At 44.6% G+C, this 23311-nt stretch overlaps 1 protein-coding gene across 7 annotated transcripts in view; it reads left to right on the top strand.

Annotated features, from left to right (window-relative positions):
• ATAD1 (ATPase family AAA domain containing 1) overlaps window positions 1-22733 on the top strand; it is a 62001-nt gene extending 39268 nt beyond the window's left edge. For 3 of the 7 annotated variants that reach the window (XM_072628947.1, XM_072628946.1, XM_072628945.1), the window contains 7 exons: window positions 292-412; window positions 6105-6305; window positions 9779-9885; window positions 13342-13431; window positions 16026-16076; window positions 17879-17969; window positions 18831-20922. In XM_072628947.1, coding sequence (XP_072485048.1) covers window positions 292-412; window positions 6105-6305; window positions 9779-9885; window positions 13342-13431; window positions 16026-16076; window positions 17879-17969; window positions 18831-18997 — 828 coding nt within the window. In that variant the 3' untranslated portion in view covers window positions 18998-20922. Of the gene's footprint in view, window positions 1-291; window positions 413-6104; window positions 6306-9778; window positions 9886-13341; window positions 13432-16025; window positions 16077-17878; window positions 17970-18830; window positions 20984-22583 lie in introns of those variants that run through there. The other 4 variants (XR_011971641.1, XR_011971640.1, XM_072628948.1 and 1 more) reach the window with 2 other exon arrangements.
• The last annotated feature ends 578 nt before the right edge of the window (window positions 22734-23311 follow it).

Below are 23311 nucleotides of genomic sequence, written 5' to 3'. Positions count from 1 at the left end.
CGGGCTATTTCACTCTGCAGATGCCCTTCGGCAAGTCATTGAACCCTGGGGCCCCAGTTTCCCCATCTGTAAAATGAAGGCTATCATTTTGATGATTCAAAAGTGTCTTCCAGCTCTAAATCAATGCTTTGGAGGTGAAATTCCTAATGATTCTATTTTTTTGCCTAAAGCTGTATTAACATATTATGCCTAGGAAAATCCTCCTCCTTGTCTCCCATAGTTAGTGTTTGTCCTAGCTTTTCCTGTTTCCCTTGCCCTGACCCTTTGTGTCTCTGCTGCTTCTTGTCTCAGGTTACTTGGAGTGACATAGCAGGTCTGGATGATGTCATCACAGACCTCAAAGATACCGTCATCTTGCCTATCAAGAAGAAACATTTGTTTGAAAATTCCAGGCTTCTCCAGCCTCCAAAAGGTAGGGGGGAACAGGGACTTGGCATTGCCACAGAGACATCTGATCGGGGCAAGTACTCAGACTCTGAAAGGTCCCACATCTTTTTATGCAGCTGTTAGGTTATTTTTTAAATGAAAATTACTTTTATTGTATTTATTCCTCAAGTATTTAAATAAATACACCTCCCCCCCATAGTTAATTAGGCAAATCCTAAGTCCACATTGCATATTTCAGGTAAATTACAATTTAAAAGACATTGATGGTAAAAATTGCAGAGATCTAAGTCAAATTATTTCAAACATCTAATATTTGGGACAGCCAGTAGTTTACAGTTATTCTCTCATTCCAGATTTTTAATTATATGGGTTTTGACCTACTTTTCAGATTATAACCATTCTTTACACAGGGATCTGGAACCTAGGTTCCAGTGAAGGTAATGAAGGTAGGCTAATTTGGAGATTAAGGAATAGGGAAAGAACATTCTTCTGATCTGGGACCGAGCTAATTAATGTGCCAATGGACAGCAGTCTACTTGACCCAAAATCTTGTGTCTTTTATTTTACATTAAGTTCCGAGACCTGAGCTTAATTGTACATCGTTAACCTTGGAGGGAAACTGCTTTAATCCTCATAACTCAAGAGCTGAAAGAGTTTGTTGATTTATTCTTCAAGGTAGACAGTGCATTTTTAATTTTTGAATTTTGCACTTTAAAAAAAGCATTTCCATATATAAAACAGAACAGAAAAAAAAGAGGATTACACATGAAGCTAGCCATCTGCATGCTTATTTTTAAAAGTACACCTAATGCACTGGTTGTCCTGCTTGGCCAGCTCTCTCACATGGCGGGGGCAGCGCCTCCATCTTCGAAACAAGTCCTTGGCCCTCTTTTAGTGACCCTGTGGATGCCTCTGTGCTCTGACTCGCAATTGCTGTGTTTAGTCAGTTTTGAGCATGTCAGGGTTCTCTTACAAGGAGCAGAAAATGGAAAGTGACCCTGAGGAGCAGGCGCTCTGACTTTGGCTTTAGGATCACAGGCCAGGCCCCAGGAAGAGATGTTCCCCGGAGGCCATATTGGCGCGGTGAGTGGAGAAATGTTGGGTTTGGTTCCTCTCGCTTGCCAGGAAGACTCAGTCTGGAAAACAGGCTTTCTTTGTTATTATCACTTAAGGCATTCAGTTGTTTGGTGCCCCAGCACCCCCGTTCTCTGTGCCCCCCCTCACCTGGGGCTCCAAGAAACTGTAGTGTGAGAAGCAGCCACACCCGAGTAAAACCATCTTAGCAGATGGGCTAAACCGGATTGAAGCCTAAACCAAATGGGCCTCAAACCCATCTGTGAGTTGGGGAGATATCTACCCCCAAATGTGTGAAGACTTTCTCAGAGGAATGGGTGGATGAGAACAATTTATTCCAACAGCCATGAAGGCAGCTGAAGCAGGTGCTGTGGAGCGTGTAGAGCTTGGTCAGACATTGAAGATGCCAAGGTCATCCACTGCATCCTGCTCTGTGCATTTCTGCCTTGCATAAATCCAGTTCACACACAAGGGAAGACATTGTGATGTTGTTAGTCATCTGAAAAGGAAGGACAAACACCTCACCCCCACCCCCCACCCCCCTTTCTGGACATGTGCCATTGCTATCCTGAATGTGCTACCTGAAGATGCTTTATGAATGAATAATCTTAGTACCTCAGCAGCAGTTCAAACCCCTTGGACAAAAAACTGCATTGCAAATACTTCTTAAACCACTCATTGAGCAAAGCTATCAGGTACAATTATACAGTGTTAATTTGTCAGCCGTGAGAACAGCAGCACTTATGCACAGTGTTGATATTGTGCTGGAAGGTGTTTGGCCCCGGCAGGCATTCGCACAAGCTAGCAGGACCGATGATTTTGTTTCTCAGACCTGTCTGAGACAGGATTCACACCTCGGCCTGGGGACCTCACTCACTATACTGTGTAGCCAGAATGCCATTTTAGAAGTAAGATTGAATCTTAAAATGTGATCTTACTGGTTAAAATCAATTAAAGACTGGTTAAGATCTTGTCAGATCTAGTAAACAGAATATTGTAGCTAACCGTTCACAGATGGAAACTTCATTTCTAACCCAATTTACAGTAAGCTTTTTGGCATTGGACATGAAAGATTTACAAAAAAAAAGGAAACCAGGGAGGTCAGTAGTCAGTGAGAGGGGGAGGAGCATTCCAGGCTGGGAGGCGGTTGGAGAAAATGTCTAGAGCCCAGAGGGGGAGGCTCATGTTAGGACAGCCAGGAGGCTGATATTGGATCAGAAAGTATGTGGTGAGGTAGGAGGAGGTACAAGGTTTGAGAAGTCTATAGAGAGAGGAGCCAAGATGGCGGAGTAGAAAGACACACATATGCTAGCTCCGAAACCCACAGCCCATAAAATACCTCTAAAGAAGAACTCCCAACAAATTCTGGAGCAGCAGAAGCCACAGAACGACAGAGTGGAGGAGATTTCTGTTCCAGAGAGCCCTGAAAATCTGACCCGAAAGGTCCGTCGTGCCCCAGACTCAGAGCAGAGCCCAGCCCTGCCTTGGCCGGGCGGCACCAAGAGGAGCAGATCCGAGCAGGCTTCAGGGATGGAATCTCCAGCAGCCAAGCAGGTCCCTCCACCCACAGGTGACAAGGGTTGGTGAGAGGGTCTCTTTGGCTGGTCAAGAGGGGAGTGGGGTGTCCCCATAACTCAGGCCCCCTTAGGAGGCAGCAGCGGTGGCAGGAGCTTAGATCCAGGATCCATTGTTGAAGGTCTCTGCATAAACCCCCTGAGGGAACTGAGCCCTGTGAGGTGGCCCTGCCCCCACCTGAACACCTGAACTTAATCTCACACTAAATAGCAGCCCTGCCCCTGCCTAAAGCCCTGAGGCTGGGAAGCAGTATTTGAATCTCAGCCCCCAAGCACTGGCTGGGCAGATCTGGAGGGGAGGTAGGGGTGGAGAGGACACTCAGAAGTCAAGTCACTTGCTGGGAAAATGCCCAGAAGAGGGAAAAAAAAATAAGACCATAGAAGGCTACTTTCTTGGTGAACAGGTATCTCCTCCCTTCCTTTCAGATGAGGAAGAACAATGCTTACCATCAGGGAAAGACACAAAAGTCAAGGCTTCTGTATCCCAAACATCCAGAATAAATACTCCATGGGCTCAGGCCATGGAAGAGTTCAAAAAGGATTTTGAAAATCAAGTTAGAGAGGTGGAGGAAGAACTGGGAAGAGAAATGAGAGAGATGCAAGAAAAGCATAAAAAGCAGGTCAACAGCTTGCTAAGGAGACCCAAAACAATGCTGAAGAAAATAACACCTTGAAAAATAGGCTAACTCAATTGGCAAAAGAGGTTCAAAAAGCCAATGAGGAGAATGCTTTAAAAAGCAAAATTAGCCAAATGGAAAAGGAAGTTCAAAAGCTCACTGAAGAAAATAGTTCTTTCAAAATTAGAATGGAGCCGATGGAAGCTAATGACTTTATGAGCAACCAAGAAATCACAAAACAAAACCAAAAGAATGAAAAAATGGAAGATAATGTGAAATATCTTATTGGAAAAACAACTGACCTGGAAAATAGATCCAGGAGAAGAAGTCTGTAGAGAAGAGGGCCAGGCTGAAGGGCGGGCATGCTTGGGAGGGCTTAAAGGATCAATTCTCAGTGGGTCTGAAGGGAGGGGAAAATAGTAAAGGCTGGAGTACTCCAGAGGGCAGTGGGGCACCAGATATGGTAGGCATAAGCAAGCTGTGCTCCATTACAAATGAAAAGTTTAGCACAAGGAGTATAAAGGTCATCATCAAAGAAATATATGATTGGGGAAAAGACCAGGAGAAGGTTGGTAGCTGCCTGCTCATATGCCTTCTCCTCCATGTATAGGGTTTTCAAGAGGTGTGCACACATGCATTGTGAGTGTCCTTGAGGAGGGTGTTAGCAAAGAACCACCCATCTTTCACAGTCTGTGTCTCAGCACTCATCCTCTTTACCACATAAGCGATGAACGATTCAGAAAACGAGGATCAGGATGCCCTTTGTTGGTGGACTTCATAAAGACATTTGATTTATTAGAGAAAAATTCCATCTTGAAGCCCTTCCTTAATTAAGCAAAGTATCTCCCAATGCCTATGTCACCAGTTGACAGTATTCCTTAGAAGGTATCACAGAGGATGAGGATGAGCATTAACATCAGACCCTACATGTAGAGCAGCAGGCAGCCTTGTGCTGGAGACCTAGCTCAAGACCTCTCTCTGTCACTGAATTCCCTGAAACTGAGGGGCTAGGACAAACCAACCTTGGACATGCCTTCCAGCTCTAGTCTGCCCAGAAACCACCAAGTGCAAGAGAGTTTTCAGATGGCAGGATCTTCCAGATACTTCTTTGGATGATGTGATTCTGCCTCATGACTTAGGGAGCAGAGCCTCCTCAGTTAGATAATCACTCAAGATAATTGAGATCTCACACAAGGAGAAACAGATGGATGAAGAGTGCTGATTGGATAGACTATGAGCACTGAATGGACCACCTATGGTGCTCATACATCAGAGCTGTAAATGGATGGTGAGGAGGAGAGAGGACTGTTCTTTTGTTGACCCCCAGCTTTTTCCTAAGAAAAGAGGCCATCTTTTTAACACCAGTATTCTTCCAATGATGATGTACTCCTGAAAGGTGTGGTGGGAAAGTGTGTGGTGGGCACGAATGAGCTGTAACACATTGCAAATGTCCTGTTACATAAGGAAATGTATCATGAAGGATATCATCAGAGAACTCAGAGGAATCTACTGGATAGCCCTCATGCTGTCATGGTGTTCTTAGGAAGTCAAAAGGAATTGAGAAAGTCCCTGGCATGTTGGCAACTCTAATGAGCCCATGGGATGACATTGGAGAAGGGTCCACAGGATAGGTAGACATGGATGGGTTAAAATCTGTGTTATTGGAGGGTTCATCCCATGGAGGAGGACAGTTCCTGTGGATGCTGAAAGATTTTACACTAATTGGAATAAGGAAATCCACAAAGGGTCTTACATTGCATTCAGAAGTCAGTTTTGCCAACTCCTGTTGGATAGGATAGGGTATGCCCTTAGAATTTCTAAGTAACATTGCCTTTGTAGAGAAAAGGTCATAGTCTGTATTGGAAAAGACCCTACTCTCTGCAGCACATAGAGAAGCCTCTTAGAGCATGTCCAAAGGCTCTGTTGATCATTGTCCTTCTGAAGACTCTCTTTACATCTCTTCTGGGTCACCAGAATACCTGTGACCTGTGACCTGGTGTTGGTTTCAGTGTATCGGCTGGAATATATCGATGGGCATTGATGTGGGGTAATGTTAGTTGTCATCTAGCCCACTGATTGGTACCAGCGTCAGCTGTACAGAATGACCCACTTCATCCAAAGGGTTCAGAACAGTTATTGTATCTCCTTGAAGAGAAGTTTCATGAATGGGCACATAGAGATAGTATGTGTGTTTACTTAAACATAGACAAACACACCACTTAAATCTACTTGAAAACTTTACATTAGTGTTTTGTCTTAATTTCTAGCAGTGGAAATATATAGTGACGCTTCACATGCCACGATGCAAGTGGGTAAAAGCAGACTTGGACTGTTGTTGGTCATCGAGACCCTGGGTGACTAGCAGTAACTGTTGGACGGCACGTGGAGGAAGCCTATGTTGGATGCTTTTCAGGACAGACAGATCGTAACTCTCTGTGTGTTCCTTTTTCAGGAGTTCTTCTCTATGGACCTCCAGGCTGTGGTAAGACTCTGATTGCCAAGGCTACTGCCAAAGAGGCAGGGTGCCGATTCATTAACCTTCAGCCTTCCACCCTGACGGATAAGTGGTACGGAGAGTCTCAGAAGCTGGCTGCTGCCGTGTTCTCCCTTGCTATTAAGCTCCAGCCTTCCATCATCTTCATCGATGAAATAGGTACAGCTACCTTCTCTGGGTTACCAAAAAAGCAGTCATAAACAGATTGGACATTTGTATTTGCTAGAGAATGCAGATGGTGAAGGATGGTGAAATGTCTGCCCACTTTAAAGTTCAATAGGATTTTAAAATGTTATGTTCTATCTTTTTAATGTTAATATTTTTCGTATCCAGAAAACTTTTGTAAGGTGTAGCTTGGAAAATTTTTTTTAAAAAATCTGTGTTAACATGAGGACAGAGGTTTTTTAATTATGATTTCCTTACTTCTGTCTTCTATTCTTAAAAAGCAAATCACACCTCATTTCCCTTCTCATCAGGGAATAAAAGTTTTCTGGGTCAGAGAATTTACCAGGTAACTGAAGCTTCCTCTTTAAACACCATAACTGTGGTTACTGTGCAGATGGCCTTCTTTTTTAAAAAAATTGTTGCATTTCCTGCCTTGATCAGAGTGGATTGGGTGGAATCGAACTTTATCTGGCTCAGGGTGGTTCTGAGAGGCGGTTTGATACCCAGTGCTGCAACAACTAAGTACCCTAAGACTACTCCTCCCTGCCCTCAGTGGCGCCAGATGTTCTGAGAGTGCTGGCTTCTGCTTCTTCTGGATCTCCCTTCATGCCTATGCTTGTCACTTTGGTGTAGTTGAGTTTCTCACAGCTCTCTGGCCTGTTTCTAGCCTGCTGTCCATTATTACCTATGGGAAAGTCAAATCACTGCATTGATAACACTAAATTTCTGATTTAAAAGCCAGCCTGTTCAGTAGGATCCCTGGAGCCTAGAAGACATTGGTATCCTTACTGATTCTGATACGGAATTCCAAGCCCCACTACCACCTGATCATGACTGCCCCCTCAAAGAGTGGAACTAAACTCTGTAACACTTAGCAGGGAGGGTGGGAAAGGACATTGCTGGTCAGAATGGCAAAGCTTAGAAAAGCAAAGAGATCTTAGGTATATGGTCATAGTCACTTCCAAATTAGTTTAGGAGCAATAGAATGTCAGGGCAGTGTAGTGGAAACCACGCTGGCCTTAAAGACCAGAAGACCCAAGGTCAAGTTGTACTTCTGCATTCTCTAGACTTCATGTTCATGGGAGTAAGTCAGTGCCTTCCCCTCTGGGGTCTGGGAAGCTTGAAGCTGGCTGTAGTGAAAGGGGCTTCTACAGTGGTGGCCCCCCATGCCATCTGGGGTTGTTAAAACATTTCACTCAAACTACCTTTGAATTTCTTGGAATTACTTTCATGGAAATTCAAAATTTGCTTTACTTTGTCCTACTTAGGATTTAAGTGCATGTACACTTTAGAAGCTCATGAGCAGGGTCTCCTTTTCTTTTTCTTTTTTTCCCCTTCAAGGAGCTGACTTTTTGTAAATTTAATTTTACTTTCAAAGAACACCAACCCACCTTCTCCTCCTTCTGTCTCCCCCCTCCCTACTGAAAAAAGGAGAAAAATGTAAACTGTTATAATGAATATGTATGGTCGAGTCAAACAAATTTGGCATCATCTATTTCAATAGTTAGTATGTCTTAATATACACTGAGTCCATTACCTCCCTGTTAGAAGGTGAGAGGCATGTTTCATCATGAATCCTCTGGAATTGTGTTTGGTCATTGCATAGATAAGAGTTCTTATATCTTTAAAAGTTGTTTGTCTTTACAATATCATATGACTTGATTTCCTGGTTCTGTTCACTGCCCTCAAAATCATTTCATTCAGGTCTTCCTAGTTTTCTCTGAAATAATCATTTTCATTTTTTTCAAAAATTATTAATTTATTTTTAACATTTTTCTAAATTTTTGAGTTCTAAATTCTCTTTTTCTAACCCCTCCCTCACTCATTGAGAAGGCAAATAATGTGATACCAGTTACACTCATGAAATCATGCAAAACATTTCTACATTAGCCATGTTGCCTCCCTGCCTTCCCCCTCCCCCCCCAAAATAAAACCCAAGAAAAATAAAGATAAGAAAGTATACCTCAGTCTGCCCTCAGAGTTGATCAGTTCTCTCTCTGGAGGTGGAGAACATTTTTCATTGGATCATTGTATTGATCAGAGTCACTAAGTCTTTCACATCATCTTTGCAATGTTGCTGTTACTGTGTGTGATGATCTGGTTCTGCTTACTTCACTTTGCATCAGTTCATATAAATCTTCCCAAGTTTTTCTGAGACCATCCTGTTTGTCATTTCTTATAGCACAATAGCATTGCATCACAGTCTTCTACCACAACTTGTTCAGCCATTCCACAGTTGATAAACATCCCCTTGATCTCCAGTCTTTGCCACCATAAAAGGAGCTGCTATAAATTTTTTTTATATGTGAGTCTTTTTCTTTGATCTCTTTGGGTTACTAACCTGGTAGTGGCATTGTTGAGTCAAAGGCTATACGCAGTTTTGTTGGCCTTTGGGTGTAGTTCCCAGGTGTTCCCCAGAATGGTTGGATCAGTTCATAACTGTACCAGGCTTTTTCCACATCCCCTCCAACATTTTCATTTTCTTTTTCCGTCTTGTTACCAATCTGACTGAGGGTGGTTGTGAGGCAGCACCTCAAAGTTCCTTTAATTTGCATTTCTCTAATTATTAGTGATTTAGAGCATTTTTTCATGCATTTCAATAATGTATTTTTAATAATGAAAATCTTTAGCAACCATCACGAGGACTGGGGGTGTAATGGCTTATTCCATTGCTCACTGTTGCATTATGGTCGTTTAGTCGTGTCTCATCTGTCACCCTTTCTCTCTCAGGTTCATGAGGTAAAGCTTGGTGCATTATATTTAAAGATCAAGGATTTCCATTTGTTAGCAAAAATCAGTAAATGTGGGTAAAAAAGCAAAGTCCTAATCTTGAATGGGAAACAGTCAAGGAAAAAATCTTGGGAAAATAAGGTCAAGGGTATATAGTCACCTCCCCTGAAGCCTTCCCCTTAGCCCCCCAGCCCTTTAGGATTTGTTCATATTTTCATGGTTTACTTTGTAATCCTCTGTTTTATGTATTTAAAGATTTGAGGGGAAGAGCCCTGGACCACACTGGTGGAGTTTTCCTGAGGGCTCTTAGCCCTTGCTGATGGTTGAGGAGGAGGTAGGATGGCTATAAATGGGCTCCCTGGTCATTTGTAGGCATTAATAAATCATTGACAAAGCATAGTTGGATGACTTTTTCCCTTTAATTCTCCAATGACTATTGAATGATTTTTAAAATGCATTTTTTACAGCATCTAGTAGTTTACAAAGGGCCTTCCTTGCAATAGTCCTATGGATTGCTTCATACACATGGTATTCATTTCATTTCACAGATGACGACAACTGAGGATCTTGAGGTGGAGTGATTGGCCTGTGGAGTGTTCAGGGCAGAGTGAGAGCTCACGTCTCCTCCCTCCCATAAGGGAGTTTTCCCATGCCATTCTAGGTTTGAGTCAGATTCATAATGAGTCAGGAACGAGTTCTGTATTTCTAAGATGAACATGTTCTTCTCTTCCTTCTAGACTCTTTCCTCCGAAACCGATCAAGTTCAGATCATGAAGCTACTGCCATGATGAAAGCTCAGTTCATGAGCCTCTGGGATGGGCTGGACACAGACTACAGCTGTCAGGTAGGGGAGGGGCTGCGGCTGTCAGAAAGGATTGGTTCTCAGTATTTCTTAGAGCATGTGTTTACTGGCAGTTGGGTTTGATTCTTCAGAGTGACCCTTTTTCACAAAATATGAATGAATTGCATTTGTTTCAAGTAGGTAGAAGCAGCAGGTAGAAGTGTCTTCCAGGGATTTTCAAAACCATAGTTTATAAAGGAATGAAGTGACCAGTTATGCCAGGCCCTTTAAGGACTGGCCTTCTTACCTGGTTTTTTTTTTTCTTTTACCTCCTTCTGCTGCTACTTATTCATCTTACTGATTTTTTTCCATCTGCTCTGTTTCCTTCCAAAATTCCTCTGTACTTTTGACTCGCCATCTCCCTATTCACCTTTCCCCAGTATTTTTTCTTTCCTTCTCTCTCCCTACCCTCGAAAATATAAAAGGGAACCAATTTTGGTTTTGTTTGTTTTTTAGGAAAACAAATCTGCCTGTTGTCTTCCATTATATTCTATAGGCAATATAGATGGACATGTGCAGGGGGAGGAGAATCCTTAAATATAATTCAGTTGTTTGGGTGGGAAATACAGCACAGCCAAGAGACAGTCTCATAAAGGCATCTGAAGGTCTTCCTAACTGAACCAATTTTCGCTCTTTGGAGGGGTTTCTAATTTCAGTGGGACCCACCCTCACCTTCTCCTCTTCTCCAGTCTTTGGCCCTGTCCTTCTTTATCTTTTTTCCTAGAGGATCAGCCTGACCCTGGAAGCTGCCTTTGAGCCCTTCTCAGCTTTTGCTGGGGCCCATGGAACTGTCTTTTTGGCCCTTCAAGCTGCCCCCCTTCCTTTTCATGCATAAGAGTTCCTTGACGAAGTTTTTGGGCCTCTTGCAGGTCAGTCAGTCATTACTGGGAATTGGTCAGTCCTTTGTGCTTTGGGTCTCCCTGTGTTCCTCCAAGCCTTTGCCCTTCCCTTTCCAACTCCTGAAGCATTTTCCATGTTCTCTCCATGCCCACCTTTGCCTGACGTCGCTCTGTACACACTAGTTTGATTTGAGTATCTTAGAGAGTTGTTGGGACATAAGCTGCTCTTCTGTTCTGCAAGAAGCCTTATCTGATCCCCTTCACTGCCAGGGTCTTCCCTCTGTTGGTCACCCCTAGGTCATCCTGACCACATCTTGCTTATCCAGCATTTGCATGTTCTCTCCCCATCAGACTGTGGGCTCCAGGAGCTCCCCACGCTTGGCACAGTGCCTGGCACCTGGCAGGTGTGGCATAATGCTTTCTTACCTGATGGTCTTTCTGCTGGCACTTTTCATGGACACCCACTGACCCGAGTGCCCTGTTAACATGCTTAACCCCAGCCTGGTTCCCCCTCCCACCTTTGCCTCTTCAGAGAGGATGTGTGTGAGCCTTCTGGTTGGCTGGGGCTTCTTCTGTTTTTGTTGATCTTCAGAGTGTTGGAGTTGATAGGACCCAGTCCTTCCTGCCTAATATCCACTTGTGGAAACAGTCCATTTCCCTCTGATGTCTGTGGAGAGGCTCCATATTGAGATTGACCCTGCATTTGGGATCATGATCCAGACTTGCTGTGATTGGCCAGTTCATCTGCTTTCTCATTTTCCTAGGAATAGGAAATTTTCCCTCGTAGTTTGAATTCTTGAGTTTATTCTGTGAGGCTCCATAGATTTCTGTGTGTTGTCTTCTTGGTCTTTATTTCATCTGTCCATTCTTCTCTTTTTTTACGTATTTATTACCAGGTAGTTTGGGCAATAATACTTTGCATTTCTGCTTTAGATCAGGGAACACCAAGCCTGCTTCAAGACTACTCTTTTTTTATTATTTCCCTTGATTTCTCCACCCTTTTGTTCTTCCTAATATGTATTTTATTTTGTCTATTTCTGTGAAGCAGCCATTTGTAATTTGTTTGGCTCTGAAGATTAATTCGCATAGTCTCATTTTTATTGTATTGGCATGGCCCAACCATGAAGAGTAAAGATCTCTCCAGTTATTAACTTTATTTCTATGAAAATTATTTTCTGGCAGTATTTATGGAAGTTCTTATTTTCTTTGTACCTTAGTTCCCAGAAATTTAATGCATTTTGTTGTTATTTTAAGTGGATTTTATCTGTCTCTTAATTTAGGTTTTTTTGGGGGTTTTTTTAGTATCATTAAGAAAAACTGATGATTTACGATTATTTTGCATTCCTGCTGCTTACTAAAGCTTTTATTTCTTGATTCGTTTGTTGATTCTTGCAGGTTTTCTAAGTAAGCTTTCATCTCCTTAGTAAAGAAGTAGTTTTGCCCCCTTTCTTTTCCTTTTCAACATAACTCGCATTCATAGTGTTGAGTCAGATCACAGCTGAGACTGAACATCTTTGTGAAGGCCTCTAAAGAGCAGGGCTCTGCCAGCGAGGTTCCATTGAAACCTTTCCTTCGATAATGGGACAGTCAGCTGGTTGAAACAGCTGTGTTAATGAATCCCTTCTATTTATTGGTTTTGTTTTCTTTTAAAATTAAAGCGATAAAAGAGTAACTGTTCTTATTCTGATGCTCTGAGCAGGGAAAAGGAAGTGCCCTTAGAGAGGGACTTTGCTTAACATAGACACTGAGCTCCTCTTTTCCCTCTAGGTGGCAGCCTCACTCAGCTCCTGGAAGGTGATGAGCTGGACTGCTGGGCTCAGGAGACCAAGGGGCTCAGACTCAGGAACTTAAGTGTGCTATGAGAAGGACCAGTTTACCTTTGGTTTCTGAAATGCCAGCAGTCCCAGAGGCCCTCTCTTGAAATGACAGAGATGATGTTTTTGTGGAATTCCCATAGAGTTGGTTCTAAAATGAGGCCTTGCCATGCTTTGATAGTGATGAAGATAGCAAGACCCCAGTGTTCTCAGAAGCTTGCACAGGGTTGTGTTAGTTCTTCTTTACTTTTCCTGCTCTTTTAAAATGAGGGAGCAGGGGCCTAAGGACTGACTCCTGTGCGAGCCCCCAATTGGCTGTGGCACAGACTCAAAGATCATCTCAGAGCTGGTGCAGCCGTGTCATAGTGAGCATCTGTCCACAGCTATGATGGTGATGGGGAGAACTTGAGTCAAATCCTGCAGGGTCCCCTCATTCTCAGGAGTAAGGGTAATGCTGTACTCCTGTCTCGCCACTGCTTTCAGGCTGTTTCAGCCAACCCAGGTTGCCCAGTTGGCCAGTTTCTTGGGCACCTACAGAGTGTTGAGTCCAACCCCATCCTTTAAGTGGCTTGCACCCTCCAATGACATCCCTAAGTCACTGCAAACTTAGAGCAGGAATGCTCCATAGGCTAAAACACTCATCTTTATCTTACCCCTTGGACTTAATATTTCTTTTAAAAGAAATATCAGCCTGCATGGAGATTTAAATTCCAGGAAGATTTAGTAGAGCCTCCATTTTCTGGTAATGATGATGTAGAAGAGATGTTATTAGTATATTTAATACTTTTTCCCTTTTACATATTTAGGTCATAGTGATGGGAGCCACCAACCGTCCTCAGGATCTTGATTCAGCGATCATGAGAAGAATGCCTACGAGATTTCACATCAACCAACCAGTAAGTGTTGGGAGTGGCACGGAGGCCAGGAGCCTTTTTGTGGCCTGGCACCACTTGTTCTTTGCTGGGGCTCATGCCCCAGCCCACTGAGCTCCATCTCAGGGACTCAGGAAAGTCCAGGCAGCAAGAGGGAGGCAAGCATCCCCCAACCCATCCTCTCTTTCTCCTCCTCCTCATCGCTTGATTCACTCTACCTCAGCTCCTCTGGTCTTCAGCATCATTGGGTCTGTGATGCATCAAGATGGCTCCGTGTCCTTTAGGTCCCACGGCTTGTTCCTCCAGCTTTCAGCTGATGGGCATTTCTTTGTTTTCTTTTCTGCTACAAAATGTTTAGGCATCATGAGAAGATGCAGTGATTCTGCAGCTTAAGTATTGCCCCTCTTAGATCTCACTGCCAGCAGCTGGGCAGATGCAGAGTTGACACCTGCCAGGTGCTCATCCATAGTATAGGCAGCTCTGTCTGAGATGTTCATTGGAACATGGCATGTTCCTCATTCTCTTGTCCTCTTTGACTGCCCCATTTTCTCTAGCCATGGAGTGAGGCAGCTCCCTGATGGTCAGGAGGTCTATGACAGACAGTGACTGAGGGACTCTCAGGCTCATCTTTGAGGTGTTGCCTCAAGGTCTGGCCCCTGTCCTCATGCAGAAAAAAGCTTCTGCAGGGGCCTGTCTGTTCTGTAAACAAGAAGGAGGACAAGTAACTGATAGTCCATGATCTGCCAAGTATGCTTCCCTATGGAGCAGCCCTGGGGACCCATTGAGGGGTAGGGGCAGTCAGATGGGTGAGATTTGACCTAGGAGAGAGTGACAGAATGGGGTTGATTAGCTGACAGAGAGCTACTAGGAGTCATTGTGGCAGAGCTTCGAGGATGGGGGACCAACAGGTAGTGGCAACACACTCCTTTCCCTTTAGAGTAGTCAAAGTCAACAGATTCACACAGATTAACCTTATCTAAACTTTGAAGAAACTAGAAATAGAGTTTTCTTCAACTTTCATCTTTTAATTACTGTGGGGAGGGGGTAGGAAAGAAAATTGACCGTTCCATTGATGAAACTCTTCTTGACCCCCTCACCTTTTTAAACTCCTGAGCAAGTTTTTTCAGGGTGAGGAAGGTGGGTAGGAACTTGATTTGACTCATTAATTGGAGCCATTTTTAAAGCTTGAGAATTTATTTTAATCCACTCTGGCTGTCTGAAATTCCTAAGCATTCACTCCTGGTTTCAGTGCTACAAAAAACATGAAACTTTCCTCTCTTCTATTTGAACGAGCTCTTGGTTCCCAAAGAAAACAGCCCTTTGAAAGCAGCAGTGGAAAGCCCTTGGCTCCACATGAGCAGAGAAGAAAACGTGGGGGCGGTCACAAATTGTGTTTTAAGGCTTTGAGAGCGAGATCCAAAAACCAGTTTGGGACGTTGACCAAAAGCCCTCTTTTCATAGGTGATCCTTGGAGGGCCTTCCTGGAGGTTCCATCATTTTCCCAGTGAATTCTTGGGTCCATTTCCTATTTAAGCAAGGTCGTTAAGTATATTCTTAGTTCATAAGTAGGACATAAAAGTGGTTGAGTAAATGTATTTAAAAACCCCTCCCGGAGCCAAAGGTTTTTTTTTTTTTTCTACTTAGACTCCAATCTGAGTTCTTAGCTGCCTTCCTGAACAGACCCAAAGTGCAGGTATAATAGGTAGTTTTAATAGCTTGTTTGATTTCATATTCATTGCAAGTAGTTCTGTCCTCAGTGATAATGAGGGTAAGAAATAAATTATTACTAAGAAAAAACCATTTGTGCTCCCTGGTTCTGCCAGATGCTGTACAGGTGGAGGTAATAGATAATTTCCTTCTAATAATTGACATTGTTGAGATACAAAATCCTCCATCGATTTCTACACAAACACTGCTGTAGTGCTATAAAGAGAAGATTCAGGTCAGGATGGTGGCCTGGGTGCTGTGGACTCAGATGGGGGAGGTCAGGGGATTTTTGCTGCTCTTTTAATGATTAAGGATTTGGAAGTGAGATGACAGAGGCTTCCTCAGTGAAAGGCTTGCTTTCAGAAGTTTCAAGCCGTGGTTCCCCTCCTTTTTAGAATGAGGACCCCATTTTAACATCATCATACTTCAAAGACGCCCTTATATTGTACTGTTAGTAAGTCCCCAAAAGTCCCCAATATGGCTGCACATACATGTGGAAGACATGCTGACACAAAGCTGTAAGTCAGACCATCCAGTGATTCAGTCCTGTCATCCTGAGGTGACATACTTTGGCGTACTTCGTTGGTTTTAGATAAAGGTCAGAATGATGTTTGGGGCACATCTGGACATACAGTAGCTCTGGGCTCCCTTTGAGTCCTCAGCCCACAGACTTGGAACCAATTTTCAAGGGGAATGGAGTTTTTAGCTTGGACATTGCCAGAGCTTACTTCAGCTGGTGGTTGGTTCCAGCTAAAGCAGATTTAAATTTCATCTTTTTCCTGGGATGCACCTTTTTGAGGTGCTAATTAGTAAGGTCCAAATCACAGGATATTGGGAGGAAAGAAAAGAATGTTAGAATAGCTCATGCTTTATAAAATACGGTGATAGAATTATCCTGTTTCTGTTACCAGGCTTTAAAACAGAGGGAGGCCATCCTGAAGCTGATTTTGAAGAATGAAAATGTAAGTAGAAAAGTGTTCTCTTTTTTATGGGCCATGATAGGATTTTATTTGTAGAGATCACAGACCTTGATGACAGTTCTCTTAAAGGTTGTCTGCTTGAGGGTTTTCTATATAAATTCCAACCTCCTCTTCTTTACAGGAACTGGCTTTGGTGGTTGTGTAGATTGCCACCCAGAATCTAAAAGGGTTTGGGATCAAGCCCCAGTTACCTTTATTTTGAACCCCTTAAGGTCCTTGAAAGCCTCGAGAGGCCGGTGGCTAGAGAGGGCCCAAAAGGAAGGCCAACAAGGGCTTTTGTTCTCTAGCTCATGGCTGTGAATCAGGAGTGGGTGGTGCCAATGTGTTCCAGGAATGTGTTTCGGCAGAAGCATCTGTGACCACAGGGCAGGGGGCTCAAGTCTTGTCTCTGACACGTCCTGGCTGCATATCCAGGAATAAAATTCTGGCCTTGTCATCCCCACCCCCAGAAGCTCTTGTAATAGTCTAGCTACAGAGGAGTGGCAATCCTGCACCAATGCTATCATGGCTTGGATGCCACCCCCATCATAATTGGAGCATTAGGTGAACCTGCTTTAGTACTAAAGGAGAGATGATGGTACTGTGGAGCGAGCAGGGAATGTGGAGTCAGGACGACTCGGGTTCACATTCAGCTCTTAATAGTGTGTGATCCTGGTCAAATCCTTTCCCTCGCTGGGCCCTCATTACCCTCTAAAGTGAGGATCACAATACAGACATTAGCGGTGGTGGGGAACATGCTTTGGGGGTCTTGGCAGGTCATAGGGTCTAAGGGCTTTGGCAGGAAGAGTGATTTAGGAACTGTAGGGAAGGGATGAGGAAGAGTGGTTCACCTTGTGTGAATCTGAGGATTTCTTCCTGATAGCATCATGTTGATGGCTTATGTTCACATCCTTCAATAAGGAGACATAATTGAGAGGAAAGCAGGAGAGTGAAGGTGTTCCACATTTATAGAACCCAGACTGGTGCCCGAATTGGCTGACCTTTCTATTTGAAGGTACACAGAGAGTTGTGTTGTGTTGTGTTGCCTACCCTAGCCACTACTGGCAAAACGGGGGATCGACGTTGCTGACCCCACCTGGCTGACGGCCCCCACTCTCTGCCCCTTCTGGAGGGCTTTCACAAGGTCCAGTGGAAGCACTGCCCACTTTGCTCAGTGTGATTCCATTTGTGGAGGAACTGAGAATCCCAACCATCTCTTGTTTTTGACCTGTAGGAGTACAAAAGATAAGCTCCTGTGATCCCAACTTCATGATACAAGATAGTCACACCTCTGCTTAAGAGTTTACCACGTGGGCGGGCAGCTTCTCACTGTTATCTGATGTGCCCAGGCCAGATTAGAGCCGCAGCATGTTGGCCCTAATTGTTCCAGGAGCCTGAAGGCCAGCTGCCCACATCTCCCATAGTGACATGGTGCTTTGGGGATGTAAACTGACTCACATTTTGCATATATTTCTCATCTAAGAGAAGAATCAGCTTTCTGTGATATTTTCTAATGCTTTTTCTTCACTGCTAGGTATTTGGTGGGGAGGCAAGATAGCCTCTCAGCATGCTACAGTCATATTTTTATAAGTATTTAGTTATTGTTCAAACAAATTTTTAAGAGTAACCTTAAAAAAACAAAACAAAACCCTTGAGATCATTTTCCTTCTCAAAGTTTCCAACCAAAGCTACAAATTCAGGTTTCTACCTGGCTCACCTTTGAACTGTGATTATAAAGTAAAAAAACCATTTTCTTTAAACTGATATATTGGATTAGCTCCATCCAAATATATGTTTTTCCTTAGAAACCTTGGAGGCTCTATCCTTATTCCAGAAGTATTGCCATGGCCAGCTCTTGGACCATTTCTGGAATTCTGGAGGTGCTTGATGAATTCGGTCAGTAATGAGACTGATTTTTTCCTGTTATAGGTCGCTGGAGTATTAATAAGTGCTTTGATTCATGGTGGATTTGACTCTTGCTCCTCCCATGTCTGCCAGTCCCCTCCAGGCCAGGGTTTATTCCTCCTTGTGTGTGCTTAGGTATTCCATCATACCCAGGGCTTGGTGGAGCAGAAGGGAGGGGGGCCCCTGCCAAGGCCAAGCCAGGAGGGGAGGGCACAAAATGGTACCAGATGTGTCCCAGCTCTCATTCAGATGTGGGAAGTTCCCTTCCAACATGCTAATTGCAGCTCATCCACCCCTGTCTCCCAGTGTGACTCTTGCCAGCTGCCTCTGAGTTCATTCTAGTGATCACTCAACTTTCTTTTCTCTGTGTGGATATGGTGAAGAAACCATTGGGCTACATCGGTGGGCTGCTCAGTCACCCCACACCATCCTTGTGTGGGCAACCCACCTGATTGTCCTGTCCTGCATCTCCTAAATGACATCTGTGACTCTCATTCTTTCTAGCCATTGTTGGTGGCCTGCTTCCCTGCCTCCTTCCTCCCTGCCTTCCTGCCTTCCTGCCTCCTTCCACATACCTCTCTGTCACCCTCTTGTGTGAAGCGAATTCCACAGAGATTGTTGCATTCCATATCTTGATATTTCCTTGGGAGGCTTGAGGTCATTAAAGAGCTTTTGAATTTCCTGGTCCAGCCTGTCCTCCCCTTATCCAGCTTGGGTCCTGGCCCTTTGCCCACCCTCACTGTCCCAGATGGAGAGACTCACAGACAAGCTTCTCTCACAGGCAATAGACAGGCTTCGTCTACTGGGTGTTTGCTGTGTGGATGGTTAGGCCAGACTTTTTGGTGCTTCTAGATTTCTGTGTTACTCTGGGGCTTGGTGCAGCCAACACGGTGTTCTCTGCAGATCAGGCCCTTGGGAGGAATCTGTCTGACCTGGACTTTGGCCTGGCTCATCTCCATTCTGTGGCAAACGCCCTGGACCAGCAGATGCCACTGCATGACATCTCCCTTGGTATCTGATCAGAGGCTGTAGAACATGGTCTCTGAGTCTCTGACTTATTAGCTGTGGTCACCCCTTGCTTTCTCCCAGAGACCAGAAAGAAAGATTCTGCCTTTGGAAAATGGAGTCCAAGAAGGAAGGCAGCAGCCCCCTGACTTAGAGACAGGTCTTTCATACCAGCAAGAAAGCATTTAAGATGTTGCCATGGCCATGCTCCCAGACTTCAGGGATATGTTGGTGAGCCAAAGGTAGCCATGGGGTTAAAGTTTCTAAGTCATGGATACAAATGGGAGCTCACTGTCCCCCAGCTCTGACCCAGTGGTAGAGATGGCAGCTCTGCTCTCAGCAGAGAAGGCTTGCTTGGTTGTCTGGTCCAGTACCCTCATAAGATGGATGAGGAGACTGAGATGGGCCTGAGTCTGGGCCTCATGCCTCCCTGTGCCCAGGGGCCCCTTCCAGGATGGCTTGCTGCCCCTTAGTGCACCCTGGGCTCCCTCTGATGCTCTTAGCCATCTCTCTGAAATGTCTGCATTCCCAGGCTGTAGTCCTTCCTTGGTGGTGGCCCTACCCAGTCCTCCTTTCCTCTGTATAACCCTCCATGTAGTGGAGTGACTTCTTCCCTGTAACTTAACCCTCATCAGAACTCTCATGCCTTGGTTTCAGTATGTAGGCTCTCTGGCTGTTGGAGTGATGTAACTTATAGGAGACTGTGAAAGGGTCCTCGAGGTCCTGCTGTTCTAAACAAGGTGTTCATTCCCCTAAACAAAGCTTTGATTGGGGGAGGCAGGGAAATTGTGCCTCCTTGCCCTGCCCTCAGATTTCCCCAGAGCAGGATGGAGATAGGGTATCCTATCCTATGGAGCTGCCTTTCCTCTTGAATTTGATTCTCCACATGTACAAAAGCTTGTAAAACCTGTGCTAGATGAGGCATTGAGTGGGGCGGTGGATAGGCAGATGGCTAGAGGGATAGGCAGATGGCTAGACGTGGAATCAGTAGGACCCAAATTCCAGTCCTGCCTCAGGCATTTGATAGCTTTGTGGCCCTGGGCAGGTCACTTAACCTCTGTCTGCATCCATTTCCTCATTTATAAAATAGGAATGATAATAGCACCCACCTCCAGGATTGTAGTGAGATCCCGTGAAATACTAATTACTGTTTATAAACTTCAGAGCTCTGTATGAGTGTTAACTGCCCTGATAATGATAGTTACATTCCAAAGCTTTCAGATATTGGAGGAACCTTGCCCCTCTACCAGGCCTCTCTCCTGATCCCTAGGAAGTGCCCCCATCTCCTAGATTTCCTTCTATTAACAGTTTACATAGGCATCAGTTCTGACACTGGAGGGCTTCCAAGGGAGGACTTTTTTGTCCAAGTTACTCTGGAAGGTCATCTAGCAAACCCCAGAGGGATGGCAGCCTGCACTGGCAGAGGGCTGTGCCCACACTGGTGACCTCTGGGCGATGTCAGAACCAATCAGAATTCATCCCAAACTGGAATACAGAGAAGAGGCTTCAGCTCCATGATCGGATCAGCGGGAGTTGGCCTGGTGGGAGGAGAAGCTGGTGCTGACCTTGTCCTTAGAGGCAGGCTGGAGTTTTGATGCCAGTCATGGGACCAGCGGCATGCTGGGTAAAGAAAGACAAATCCCAGCATACCCAGATGCCTGTCACACTCCATCCTTCTTCTCAATTCCAGGTTTGTTCAGAAAACATTAAATTTTGTGTTAGAAAATCTTCTGAGGCTTGGGAAGGTTCTTGATGGATAGACTAAGTCATTCCTACAAACAGCAAAGCTCTGTCAAATATGATCCTCCCCAGTAGCACCTGTAAAGCACCATCTGTTTATTGGCCTCTTTACCTTGGTCCATCCAGGTGGACAGGCACGTGGACCTGCTAGAAGTTGCCAAAGAAACCGATGGGTTCTCAGGAAGTGATTTGAAAGAAATGTGTCGGGATGCTGCCCTCCTGTGTGTCCGGGAATATGTGAATTCTGCTTCAGAAGAAAGGTAGGTGTTTGTGGGTGCCTCATGGCCCTAGCGGCCTGGTACTCAGGAGCAGCAGCTAGCTCACCATGTACATAGTGGGGCTCTTCTGTTAAGCAAAATGTGCAGCATGAACAGATTCCCCTGGAGAGCTGGCACATGTGGCCACCAAGCTGCCTGTTAGGATGAGGGGGCAATGCTAGGCTAAGCCTTTGGTGCCATGAGCCAGGTAATCACAGGACCGAGGAGTGACCTGATGAGTCAGGCCCTGGAGAGAGATGGTTTAAGCCAGTACAGCAGGGAAATAAAGCCCCCGAACCTTCAGTGCCAGGGAACTAGGTGTTCTGTCTGGTGGCCAGGGTGCTGACCCGCACATTTTCCGAGTTTTGTGAAGCCCTAGGCTGAGGCCACTTTCATTAACAGTCCCCATTATGGTGGTGAGGTGGGGGGTGGAGCAGGCTTCAAACTTCTCACTGAGTCTTCTATTGTGTTTGACCTAAAGGCAGTTTTGTTTTGTTTTTTTTTTTTAACAAAATGATTGGAGACTGCTCAGAATAGCTGACCCTTCTCCGCTGGCAGCCTACAGGAGGGCAAGCCTGTCCCAGCTAGGTCCCATCATCATTCCTCATCATCTTCCCAGCTGTCTCCATGGATTATGGGGTATGCTGAGGATAGGGGTAAAAAGGATTCACTGCCATATGTACCCCAATTCAGCACAGTAGCGGACTCAGTGTAACTATGAGCTTGAAAACTGGTTTTGTGCAGAGCTTATCAGGGCAACTCACTCCTAGTCAGGATCATGTCCAGGGATCCCCTGAGCTTGGCTCTGCTAAGTTGCCCCATCCTGGCCTGCTTGTAGAGCACCAACCCCACATGCAAGCCCTTCAAGGAGAATATCTGGGGTCATTCCAGCTGATCCCAATTTGCTGATCATATGCAGTCACTCTGTTTTGTGATCCCCAAAGCCAAGACTGTTCACAAAAGCTGCCCCATCCCAAACAGTTGTTTAGCACACATCAACTTGGGCACCATTGACCCGACTGCTGAGAAACCCCCAAGTGGAGGCATCAGTGCCATTTATTTCTTGCTGGATTAATCCAGTAATTGTGCTGAGTAGCTGAATCCTCAGCAGCTGTGGTGTGGACTTGATGTCTCTATAATTCCTATCCTGCAGGAGCCTTGTACAAGGTTGTACTTTTCTCAGTATTAAATAATGAGCAAGACGAAAGCCTTGTACTTTAAGAATAGCTTTAATTACTCGTTAAGAATTGTCCTAGGTTAAACTAGAAAAAGAAAAAGAAAACCACTCCAAACAGTAAGTAGTGAAATCCACATTCAGAATTCTACATTCTTTTCAATTTCATCAACATGTTTTAAAATTTCAGACACATCTTCATGTTAACAATGGATTTGACTTGTTGACTGGAATTTTATTTTATTTCCATTTGGGTGAATTAAATTTCCAACCTTGTGGTGGGGAAGACTTGTGGCCTCACTTGGGTCTCTCACAACCCAGGTGCCCCTGGGGCAGAGGCCTGATGGATGGCATTGGGCCTTTTGGGCATCTTTTCATATCACCCTTCCATCACAACCTGAATGTTTTGGGGTTTTGTTTGGATTTTAGCCATGATGAAGATGAAATTCGGCCAGTGCAACAGCAGGACCTGCATCGGGCAATTGAGAAGATGAAAAAATCAAAGGATGCTGCCTTCCAGAATGTTTTAACCCACGTTTGTTTAGATTAAGAGTAAAGGTCATTTGTTTGTATGGTTCACTGTGCTCTGGTTTGACGGCGTGTCCTCTTGTCACCCAGTGGAGGGAAAAGGGAGTGTCTTCGGGCAGTGACAGGTGATGATTGACCTGTGGCATTATTGAACAGAATAGTTGTATGAATAATGTAACCTCTGCCCAAGATCATGAGGAACTGTGAGGAAGGAGGGGCTTGTCTTGGGCCCCTCGGGCTCCCAGGGGCAGCCTCTTGGGTCACCGGAAAAGCAGGGGACAGATTAAGTGCTTGTGCCTGTATATAGGTATGAGTGAGTGAGTGAGTGTGTGAATGAGTGAGTGTGTGTGTGTGTGTGTGTGTGTGTGGTGTCACACATTTTATATTGACTTTCTTTGGAAAGATTTGAATACAGAACTTTTTTTTTTTAATCCAGCCACTGAATCAAATGGCACAAAATTCTGTAGAAAAGAATTAAGTTTCAAGTTCTATCTTCAGGGCACACCACATCCATTGTTTTCCACTTGAATTTCTCTATGGTTTTAGCCCTTGTTGGTTGAGCATAATCAGAGTTGGGTGAAAGGATTGGGCAACCTGAACAACCAGGTGTGACCCCATTACACATCCTT

Source organism: Notamacropus eugenii, chromosome 1, assembly GCF_028372415.1.
Source record: "Notamacropus eugenii isolate mMacEug1 chromosome 1, mMacEug1.pri_v2, whole genome shotgun sequence".
Taxonomy (NCBI): Eukaryota; Metazoa; Chordata; class Mammalia; order Diprotodontia; family Macropodidae; genus Notamacropus; species Notamacropus eugenii.
This window is presented reverse-complemented; position numbering and strand designations above follow the sequence as displayed.